General features: G+C 38.4%; 1 protein-coding gene across 3 annotated transcripts in view; it reads right to left on the bottom strand.

Moving 5' to 3' along the window:
• The window catches only part of EPS15 (epidermal growth factor receptor pathway substrate 15), a 168,942-nt gene that overhangs the window by 5,790 nt on the left and 150,823 nt on the right, over positions 1–12,329 (bottom strand). For all 3 annotated transcript variants that reach the window (XM_059064028.2, XM_059064018.2, XM_059064037.2), the window contains one exon: positions 687–763. In XM_059064028.2, coding sequence (XP_058920011.1) covers positions 687–763 — 77 coding nt within the window. The remainder of the gene's footprint in view (positions 1–686; positions 764–12,329) is intronic.

Below are 12,329 nucleotides of genomic sequence, written 5' to 3'. Positions count from 1 at the left end.
CTGGACAGGGTGTTGCACAACATCCCTGGTCTCTGTCCACTAGATATGAACAGCCCTCCTCCTCAGCTGTGACAACCGAAAATGTCTCTAGACATTGCCAAATGTTTCCTGGGGGGTGGGGGTGGGGGGAGTAACACCCAGTTGAGAACCAGTGATAGAGACAGTGTGACATATACACTAATTTTACTCTTTTGTCCTGAATCAATCCTAGGGCTACATTGGAAAATAGGCAGTGGACATATAGTCCACTACCTAATAGTGCTGGGCTATTAATTATCTTAATACTAACCTTAACAGTCTTAGAACATAAAATCAAGCAACCAGTACAGAGAGGATAGAATGAATGCCCAGATTTTACAGCTATTGACCCAGATAGTCAACAGGGGGAAAATGTAGTTCAATTGGAAGAAACATATTTAAAAAGACAGAAGACTCTTAAAGTTGTTGAGCAAACCTGCCAGTAGAAAATTATAATTATCTGTACCATCACCATTGTCTTTGTGCACAGAAATGTCTACTTTGATTACATCTTATATTTCATTTCTGACTGAAATCAATGTTTGCTGTGCCTTACTGAATTCAAGTTGCAATCTCTGTGAGGGTCAGGTTGTAAAATAGAAAGGAAGGATCACTCCTTTGGTGGAAACACAGTATAGTTTACTTTCCAACTAATTACTGCAGATTACCTTTGACAATGTGCTGAAGTCGGCAAATCCATCTTCAAATGATTCATTTCCAAAAACAGAAGCAAAGGGGTCTGTGGCTAAAATGAATAAAGAAAATCGATGCAATAGGACAGAAAGACATCAAATTTCATGTCCTCTTTTGGTTAGTAACATTCAGACAAATGAAAAATATCTAATGCCAAATATGAGTCCCTGAATTTAAGTCCACAGACAGCTTAGCACACTGATGAATGATTTAAGAACTAAAAACAGGTGAACTAACTCTAGGTAAAGTGTTTAATTAAGGCTTTGGAATACACGTCAAATAATATAGCTCCCGTGTGCTTAAACTATTTCTAATAAAGACATCATGAAGTAAAAAAAAAAAAACTACACACCATTAATGCTACATTTCACACACACTCTTCAAGGTCCATTTCAAATACTGCCATATCCACAAAGCCTAGAATAACCTAGGTGTCTCTAATTCACACAGCAAGAAGTGATTTCTTCCTTCTTTGTGGCACTGACAGCATTCTAGTTTGTATTATAGTTATCTGTGATTGATACATCACCCCTACTAGATTGTAAGGGCCTTAAAAACAAGGAATAACACTTATCCAATAAAGAACGAATAGTCAAAAAAGATTCACTGGCCGTATATAAAACTGAAGAAAATAAGAAGATAGAGTTCCTATGTCTGAAAAGCTCATAGTATAGTGACAGACATATACACAAACAATAATAAAATAATCTTAAATGAGCTATTAGAGAGGTATAAAAAACCTGTAGTAGAAGCCATTAACTGTCTGGGAGAATCGGGAAAAGCATTAAATAAGCCATTACATTTGACTTAGGTCTTTTAAATAAGGGATGGAGTCTGCATAGATGGAGGTAGGGGAGAGAAATCTATTCCAGGCATAAGGAACAGTAATTGCAAAAGCAGTATTTAATCCCTGCTCCACAGGCATGAGAAGTTATCTGTTCCATCACAGTGCACTTAACAAATAGACTAACATTTTCAGCTGGAACAGACTTACTTTGAAATAGGTTTTGTCTGTTCAGGCATAAAGACTACCAATAAGGTCAAAGAATATTTATAGGAATTGCTGCTTGATATAGGAAAGCAGAAAGAAACAAAGGAAGAAGAAAGTGAATCTCAAAAGAGAGGGTAAGACAGAGCAAAGAGGCACAGAAAAACGCTCCTTGTTCTTCCTTAACTCATCTTTACATGAAATTAGTTTTAGGACAAAGTGTGCTCACCCACTCATTTAAATGTGTAAAGTGTGCCCTTACCTCTAACAGTGAGTACAGCATGGACATAAACAGAAGAGGGGCAAGGAAGATATACATTATCTTTGTCTTGTCACCACGACAGTCATGAGGTACACAGAAGCACAGAGAAAATCAGTCCTTTAGGGACACACCAGTAACTGAACCTGAAGAGGATGTTGAGAGTCCAGAGCTACAGGAAATCCTACAGCTTTAGCCATAAAAGATGGTTGTGTATTACTACATATCTGCTGCGTCCCACAGCCTCAGGCCCTGCCTAATCACGGGTGCTGTTTCAGGCTTTCCCTTCTTTCTCCTCCTGTTCCTGTAATTCCTGGTGCAGTGGCAGCTGAGGCACAGCCTGAGCACGATGCAGACGCTCTCCTGAATGGTATAAGGGTAACGATGGAAAAGGAGTTGGGCTCATTTCACTTGACGGACTGAAAAATCTGCTTCATGCTTTTGTTCTGCCATGGTACCACACCTTTTACAAGCAGTCATAATACATGTGACAACACTGCTGAGTTAGGTCAGGTTTGACTGAAATATTATGAAGTGTACATTGTAAAAGACACTAAAAAACATGACACTTGTATATGAAGAATATGCTACATGTAGGTTACTAGAGGTTTTTTTTAACATCTTTATTGGAATATAATTGCTTTACAATGGTGTGTTAGTTTCTGCTGTATAACAAAGTGAATCAGCTACATATATACATATATCCCCATATCTCCTCCTTCTTGCGTCTCCCTCCCACCCTCCCTATCCCACCCCTCCAGGTGGACACAAAGCTGATCTCCCTGTGCTATGTGGCTGCTTCCCGCTAGCTAGCTATTTTACATTTGGTAGTATATGTATGTCCATGCCACTCTCTCACTTTGTCCCAGCTTACCCTTCCCCCTCCCCGTGTCCTCAAGACCATTCTCTATGTCTGCATCTTTATTCCTGTCCTGCCCTTAGGTTCTCCAGAACTTTTCTTTTTAGATTCCATATATATGTGTTAGCATACGGCATTTGTTTTTCTCTTTCTGACTTACTTCACTCTGTATGACAGACTCTAGGTCCATCCACCTCACTACAAATAACTCAATTTCGTTTCTTTTTATGGCTGAATAATATTCCATTGCATATACGTGCCACACCTTCTTTATCCATTCATCTGTTGATGGACACTTAGGTTGCTTCCATGTCCTGGTTATTGTAAATAGGGCTGGAATGAACACTGTGGTGCATGACTCTTTGAATTATGGTTTTCTCAGGGTATATGCCCAGTAGTGGGAGTGCTAGGTCGTATAGTAGTTCTATTTTTAGTTTTTTAAGGAAACTCCATACTGTTCTCCATAGTGGCTGTATCAATTTACATTCCCACCAACAGTGTAAGAGGGTTCCCTTTTCGCCACACCCTCTCCAGAATTTACTGTTTGTAGATTTTTTGATGATGGCCATTCTGACTGGTGTGAGGTGATACCTCATTGCAATTTTGATTTGCATTTCTCTAATGCTTACTGATGTTGAGCATCCTTTCATGTGTTTTCTGGCAAGATGTATATCTTCTTTGGAGAAATGTCTATTTAGGTCTTCTGCCCATTTTTGATTTCAGTTGTTTGTTCTTTTAATATTGAGCTGCATGAACTCCTTGTATATTTTGAAGATTATCCTTTGTCCATTGATTCGTTTGCAAACATTTCCTCCCATTCTGAGGGTTGTATTTTCATCTTGTTTATGGTTTCCTTTGCTGTGCACAAGCTTTTAAGTTTCATTAGGTCCCATTTGTTTATATTTGTTTTTATCTCCATTTCTTTAGGAGGTGGGTCAAAAAGGATCTTGCTGTGATTTATGTCATAGAGTGTTCTGTCTATGTTTCCTCTAAGAGTTTTATAGTCTGTGGCCTTACATTTAGGTCTTCAATCCATTTTGAGTTTATTTTTGTGTATGATGTTAGGGAGTGTTCTAATTTCATTCTTTTACATGTAGCTGTCCAGTTTTCCCAGCACCACTTATCAAAGAGGCTGTCTTTTCTCCATTGTATATTCTTGCCTCCTTTATCAAAAATAAGGTGACCATATGTGTGTAGGTTTATATCTGGGCTTTCTATCCTGTTCCATTGATCTATATTTCTGTTTTTGTGCCAGTAACATACTGCCTTGATTACTGTAGCTTTATAGTATAGTCTGAAGTCTGGGAGCCTGATTCCTACAGCTCCGTTATTCTTTCTCAAGATTGTTTGGCTATTCGGGGTCTTTTGTGTTTCCATACAAACTGTCAGATTTTTTTGTTCTAGTTCTGTGAAAAATGCCATTGGTAGTTTGTCAGGGATTGCACCGAATCTGTAGATTGCTTTGGACAGTACAGTTATTTTCACAATGTTGATTCTTCCAATCCAAGAACATGGTATATCTCTCCATCTGTTTGTATCATCTTTAATTTCTTTCATTAGTGTCTTATAGTTTTCTGCATACAGGTCTTTTGACTGCTAAGGTAGGTTTATTCCTAGGAATTTTATTCTTTTTGTTGCAATGGTAAATGAGAGTGTTTCCTTAATTTCTCTTTCAGATTTTTCATCATTAGTGTATAGGAATGCAAGAGATTTCTGTGCATTAATGTTGTATCCTGCTACTTTACCACATTCAGTGATTAGCTCTACTAGTTTTCTGGTAGCATCTTTAGGATTCTCTATGTATAGTATCATGTCATCTGCAAACAGCTTCACTTCTTCTTTTCTGATTTGGATTCCTTTTATTTCTTTTTCTTCTCTGATTGCCGTGGCTAAAACTTCCAAAACTATGCTAATAATAGTGGTGAGAGTGGACAACCTTGTCTTGCTCCTGATCTTAGAGGAAATGGTTTAAGTTTTTCACCATTGAGAATGATGTTGTCTGTGCATTTGTCATATATGGCCTTTATGATGTTGAGGGAAGTTCCCTCTATGCCTACTTTCTGGAGGGTTTTTATCATAAATGGGTGTTGAATTTTGTCAAAAGCTTTTTCTGCATCTAGTGAGATGATAATATGGTTTTCCTCCTTCAATTTGTTAATATGGTTTATCACATTGATTGATTTGCATATACTGAAGAATCCTTGCATTCCTGTGATAAACCCCACTTGATCATCGTGTATGATCCTTTTAATGTGTTGTGGGATTCTGTTTGCTAGTATTTTGTTGAGGATTTTTGCATCTATGTTCATCAGTGATATTGGCCTGTAGCTTTCTTTCTTTGAGACATCTTTGTCTGGTTTTGATATCATGATGATGGTGGCCCCATAGAATGAGTTTAGGAGTGTTCCTACCTCTTCTATATTTTGGAAGAGTTTGAGAAGGATAGGTGTTAGCTCTTCTCTAACTGTGTGAGAGAATTGACCTGTGAAGCCATCTGGTGCTGGGCTTTTGTTTGCTGGAAGATTTTTAATCACAGTCTCAATTTCAGTGCTTGTGATTGGTCTGTTTATATTTTCTATTTCTTCCTGCTTCAGCCTTGGAAGTTTGTGCTTTTCTAAGAATTTGTCCATTTCTTCCAGGCTGTCCATTTTACTGGCACAGAGTTGGTTGTAGTAATCTCTCATGATCCTTTGTATTTCTGCAGTGTCAGTTGTTACTTCTCTTTTTCGTTTGTAATTCTACTGATTTGAGTCTTCTCCCTTTTTTTCTTGATGAGTCTGGCTAATAGTTTATCAATTTTGTTTATCTTCTCAAAGAACCAACTTTTAGTTTTATTGATCTTTGCTATTGTTTCCTTCATTTCTTTTTCATTTATTTCTGGTCTGATCTTTATGATTTCTTTCCTTCTGCTAACTTTGGGGTTTTTGTGTTCTTCTTTCCCTAATTGCTTTAGGTGTACGGTTAGGTTGTTTATTTGACATGCTTCTTTTTACCTCAGAAATGCTTTTGCTGCATCCCATAGGTTTTGGGTCGTCGTGTTTTCATTGTCATTTGTTTGTAGGTATTTTTTGATTTCCTCTTTGATTTCTTCAGTGATCTCTTGGTTATTTAGTAGCATATTGTTTAGCCTCCGTGTGTTTGTATTTTTTACAGATTTTTTTCCTGTAATTGATAACTAGTCTCACAGCGTTGTGGTCAGAAAAGATACTTGATACGATTTCAGTTTTCTTAAATTTACCAGGCTTGATTTGTGACTCAGGATATGATCTATCCTGGAGAATGTTCCATGAGCACTTGAGAAGAAAGTGTATTCTGTTGGTTTTGGATGGAATGTCCTATAAATATCAATTAAGTCCATCTTGTCTAATGTGTCATTTAAAGCTTGTGTTTCCTTATTTAATTTCATTTGGATGATTTGTCCATTGGTGAAAGTGGGGTGTTAGTCCCCTACTATGATTGTGTTACTGTCGATTTCCCCTTTTATGGCTGTAGCATATGCCTTACATATTGTGGTGCTCCTATACTGGGTGCATAAATATTTACAACTGTTATATCTACTTCTTGGATTGATTGCTTGATCATTATGTAGTGTTGTTGTCTCGTGTACTAGTCTTTCTTTTAAATTCTATTTTGTCTGATATGAGAAATGCTACTCCACCTTTCTTATGATTTCCATTTGCATGGAATATCTTTTCCCATCACCTCACTTTCAGTCTGTATGTGTCCCTAGGTCTGAAGTGGGTCTCTTGTAGACAGCATATATATGGGTCTTGTTTTTGTATCCATTCAGCCAGTCTATGTCTTTTGGTTGGAGCATTTAATCCATTTACATTTAAAGTAGTTATCGATATGCATGTTCCTATTACCATATTCTTAATTGGTTTGGGTTTGTTATTGTAGGTCTTTTCCTTCTCTTGTGTTTCCTCCCTAGAGAAGTTCCTTTAGCATTTGTTGTAAAGCTGGTTTGGTGGTGCTGAATTCTCTTAGCTTTTGCTTGTCTGTAAAGGTTTTAATTTCTCGGTCAAATCTGAATGAGATCCTTGCTGGGTGGAGTACTCTTGGTGGTAGGTTTTTCCCTTTCATCACTTTAAATATGTCCTGCCACTCCCTTCTGGTTTGCAGAGTTTCTGCTGAAAGATCAACTGTTAACCTTGTGGGGATTCCCTTGTATGTTATTTGTTGCTTTTCCCCTGCTGCTTTTAATATTTTTTCTTTGTATTTAATTTTTATAGTTTGATTAATATGTGTCTTGGTGTGTTTCTCCTTGGATTTATCCTGTGTGGGACTCTGCATTTCCTGGACTTGAGTGGCTACCGCCTTTCCCATATTAGGGAAGTTTTCAACTATAATCTCTTCAAATATTTTCTCAGTCCCCTTCTTTTTCTCTTCTTCTTCTGGGACCCCTAAAATTCAAATGTTGGTGCATTTAATGTTGTCCCAGAGGTCTCTGAGACTGTCCTCAATTCTTTTCATTCTTTTTTCTTTATTCTGCTCTGCGGTAGTTACTTCCACTATTTTATCTTCCAGGTCACTTATCTGTTCTTCTGCCTCAGTTATTCTGCTATTGATTCCTTCTAGAGAATCTTAAATTTCATTTATTGTGTGGTTCATCATTGTTTGTTTGCTCTTTAGTTCTTCTAGGTCCTTGTGAAACGTTTCTTGTATTTTCTCCATTATATTTCCAAGATTTTGGATCATCTTTACTATCATTACTCTCAATTCTTTTTCAGGTAGACTGCCTATTTGCTCTTCATTTGTTTGGTCTGCTGGGTTTTTACCTTGCTCCTTCATCTGCTGTGTGTTTCTCTGTCTTCTCATTTTGCTTAACTTACTGTGTTTGTGGTCTCCTTTTCACAGGCTGCAGCTTCGTAGTTCCCACTGTTTTTGGTGTCTGCCCTGAGTGGCTAAGGATGGTTCAGTGGGTTGTGTAGGTTTCCTGGTGGAGGGGAATGGTGCCTGTGTTCTGGTGGATGAGGCTGGATCTTGTCTTTCTGGTTGGCAGAACCGCATCCGGTGATGTGTTTTGGGGTATCTGTGAACTTATTATGATTTTAGGCAGCCTCTCTGCTAGTGGGTGGGTTTGCGTTCCTGTCTTGCTAGTTGTTTGGCATGTGGTGTCCAGCACTGTAGCTTGCTGGTCATTGAGGGGAGCTGAGTCTTAGTGTTGAGATGGAGATCTCTGGGAGAGCTTTTGCCGTTTGATATTACGTGGAGCCGGGAGGTCTCTGGTGGACCAATGTCCTGAACTTGGCTCTCCCACCTAGAAGCACAGGTCTGACACCCAGCTGGAGCACGAAGACCCTGTCAGCCACACAGCTTTTGGGAAGTCTACAGTCTTTTGCCAGCATTCAGTAGGTGTTCTGTAGGAGTTGTTCCACATGTAGATGTATTTCTGATGTATTTGTGGGGAGGAAGGTGATCTCCATGTCTTACTCCTCCGCCATCTTGAAGGTCTCCTTAGAGTTTTTCTATACATCCTTCATCATAAGAAATGACCTATTCAGCATTGGTCCGAACACTGGAGAATTATCCTAGATGAATGACAAAGCACTTTTGCCTAATTTGGGAAAATAAGACTTTGGAAAGAACTTTCTCAGATATATATCATGGTTGATATGAAGCAGAGACCTGTCCAGAAACTGGAAGGACTCACTGAGCATGAACTTGTTCACATTATGTGTAAGACGCCTGCTGAGGAGTCCCAGAAATACTGGGAGAGGAACTCAGTAGGTGGCTTTCTTTTTCTTTAGGCACACAGGAGCCATGGGTCAGCAGAATCAGACTTTGAATGCAAAGGTAATCTGATTAGCACCCTCTTCTCCCCAAGCATAAAGGTAATGATCACTTTGGAGAAATACATAAAAGCATAATTTAAAAATATCATCTATAATGTGATTAGCGGAAATAATCCTGAGGAGAGGGGTTGAGGAATGGGCAATGTGGATGAAGGGGTCAAGAGGTACAAACTGCCAGTCATAAAATAAATAAGTCATGGGTATGTAATGTACAGCATGGGGACTAAAGTTAGTAATATTGTATTGTAAACTTGAAAGTTGCTAAGAAAGTAAATCTTAAAAGTTCTCATCACAAGGAAAAAAATTTGTAACTCTGTATGGTGATAGATGGTAAACAGACTTATTGAGGTGATCATTTTGCAATGCACACAAATGTTGAATCATTATGTTGCACACCTGAAATTAACATAATGCTTGTCAATTACACTTCAGTTTAAAAGAAAGGAAAGAAAGAAAGAGAGAGGAGGAAAGAAAGAACCTGTACCAATATTTTAGCATACTTTTTTTTTTTTTTCTTTGCAGTACACGGGCCTCTCACTGCTGTGGCCTCTCCTGTTGCAGAGCACAGGCTCCAGACGCGCAGGCTCAGCAGCCATGGCTCACGGGCCCAGCCGCTCCACGGCATGTGGGGTCCTCCCGGACCGGGGCATGAAGCCGCGTTCCCTGCATCGGCAGGCAGACCCTCAACCACTGTGCCACCAGGGAAGCCCTAGCATACTTTTTTACCAGCTTTTTTCCCTGGTATTTTTTTTCCTTACATATTTGAGATACTATGCTGACATGATTTTTTGTGAGGTGGGAATGATAAAGCTACATTTTAGGCATATCACTTTTTACCCCTTTACCCTCATTTAATTCATAGCAATCATCATACCTGACATGTTATATATTTGTTTACATAAGCTCTAAAAAAGACAGGAACATTGTTTTGTTCACTACTGTATCCTCAAGGTCAAGAACACTCATATTTGTTGAAAATATTAAAGGATAAAAAGGACAGAAACCATCTAGTTACTAAGCATATTTCAAACAGATACCATAACATTTCTCAGTACAACCAGCTGACCAACAAGGAATAAGGGAAACCTTAAGGCTCACAAATAATCCCAAAGTACAGCTGTCTACCAGAGAATCCTGAGAGGAAGAAGAAAGCTTTTTTTTCTCCATGACCCATTCACAATCCATAAAATAATTAAGCTCAAGCTCACAGAAAACCTTCAAGAGATACTTGTGAATCATAGTCATTAGTAAAGGATCTACTTTCTCAAGGTGGTCCTCAATTAGTTCACTCACTCACTGACCCACTAATCCATTCACATTTAGTAAGCATCTTTTATGTTCAAGCCTAGGTACTAGGGATTTAGGGGGAAATAAGACACAACATCTACCTTCAAGGAACTCATGATTTAACTGAGTGATATACATGTACACAACTGCTACACAGTAAGTGTTAAAGTTCAAAGAGAGTAAAGGAGAAATAACACCTAGATTTATGTGGAAGGGGCAAAAAAGACTTTATAAAAAAGCTTTCACACTTTTACTTGTGGACAGAAAGGAGGTGGGAGGAGACAGAGATATACACTCACTATACCCAAATATACACCTGCTCATGCACACACATTTTTCCATTCAAAAATTAAGTGGCCTTGAAGAAACATTCATGACCTGTGGTTTGTGGAAATGGAGAAAATTAGAGAAGAAACATGAAAGAAAGCAGAGGCTAAGAATTGTAAAATATATGAACATCTGCATGCTTAGCCTGAGTCATTGCCTGTGTCAAAGATGCTCTGGGGACACCATGAGTTCCCTTCTATATCCTCAGAATGTTATAAAGCTTTAATTAAGAATTGGAGGGACTTCCCTGGTGGTCCAGAGGTTTAGACTCCTCGCTTCCACTGCAGGGGGTGTGGGTTCAATCCCTGGTCAGGGAACTAAGATCCCGCATATCACACAGTGCAGCCAAAAAGTTTAAAAAATAATAAAAAAGAATTCTTCAAATTCTTGATAGTCACCATCAATGCAATTTTCATTTGTACAGGTAGCTGGCAGCAAATAACAGAAGATTATCAAAAAAAAAAAGAGGGGGCTTCCCTGGTGGCGCAGTGGTTGAGAGTCCGCCTGTCGATGCAGGGGACATGGGCTCGTGCCCCAGTCCGGGAAGATCCCACATGCCGCAGAGTGGCTGGGCCCGTGAGCCATGGCCGCTGAGCCTGCACGTCCGGAGCCTGTGCTCTGCAGTGGGAGAGGCCACAACAGTGAGAGGCCCGCGAACTGCAAAAAAAAAAAACAAAACAAAACAAAACAAACAAACAAACAAACAAAAAGAATTGGAAAGATTTTGCATTTTCTCAGTTAGGAGTTAGTAAAATATTCCATGCAAAAAATTTTCTGGCACCAAAACTAATCTCATTTATAATGAAGCATAAAAAGAACATTTACAAGTCAAAATAAAATATATGTAGAAACTGAGTGACCTGAATTTGCTTTCTTTAGTTTTATTAGTGTGCAATGTGTCTATCACCAGGAGGAAATGCTAAAATAATTGAGACAAAATTTAAAAAATATTTAACATCCTTCTATTACCATCATAACTACAATATTTTAGAGGTAGGTGTAGAGTGATTAATTTTTAATAACAAAAATTTACCCTTATGTTTCTAATTTATTTTGAAAGCTTACAATTCTCCTGTTCTGTGGGATTAATCTTTTTGCTGACTAAATTTCCCAGTGAAAAAGGACAGGGGTATAGAGATGTGAGTAAGGAAGGTAAATGTCCTGTGTTTGTGACCTTGGGTATGTAATGCCACCTCTCTGAGCCTCTGTGGTTTTCAGATGTTGAGAGTTTATGAACAAGTAAACTAAATAAATATGTTAAGAGCTTATATATAAGTTGGGGGAAAATACATATGTACCAAGTTAACCATGAAAACTAAAAAAAAAAAAAAAAAGTCCAGCTTTCATTTGTCAAATAAAAAGAACTTTAAAAATTAAAGAGAATAGAAAACAATTGTAGACTAAAAGAATCCTTTCCAGGAAAACAGCTAGCAACACACACACACACACACACACACACACACACACACTCACTCACTCACTCACTCTCTCCCTCTCCCTTGTCTCTATTTCATTTGGAACTGATGAAGAGTATATTACAAGTATCTAGTCTGCATTTGGAAACCACAGTAGCAGCAATAATAACACCTACCATTTATTGCAACAGGAACCACAATAAATACTTTAACATACATTATCTCATTTCATCTACCCAATAAAGCCTGAGGTGTAATTATTAACCTCACTTTATAGTTAAGGAACTGAGACTTAGAAAACCTAAGGAACTAGCAATGTTATCTGAGTAAGTTCAGGCAGCTGGACTCAAGCATCCATGTCCTATTGATGACAACTCCTTTCTAGACTGTTTATGTTTCCATTGAATTCAAAATCTTATGACAATGTAGCAGATTTGAGACAAATCATTTATTCATTTTTTCAGCAGTCAATCTGTAAGCCTTTGCTATGTGTCGAAAGTTCTCGGATGGGAGAGTAGGGATGCAACCTGGGATGACTCGCAGGTCTCTGCTTGGGTAACGGAGTAGACGGTAGCGCTATTAGCAGAGATGGGATATCCAGATGTTTAGTACTGTTTTACATTTCATAAGGTGGACAACTTTACTTTCAGACATATATCTGTCACACATTAAGTAAAAGACCATCAAA

This window comes from Kogia breviceps, chromosome 1 (assembly GCF_026419965.1).
Source record: "Kogia breviceps isolate mKogBre1 chromosome 1, mKogBre1 haplotype 1, whole genome shotgun sequence".
Classification (NCBI taxonomy): domain Eukaryota; kingdom Metazoa; phylum Chordata; class Mammalia; order Artiodactyla; family Physeteridae; genus Kogia; species Kogia breviceps.
This window is presented reverse-complemented; position numbering and strand designations above follow the sequence as displayed.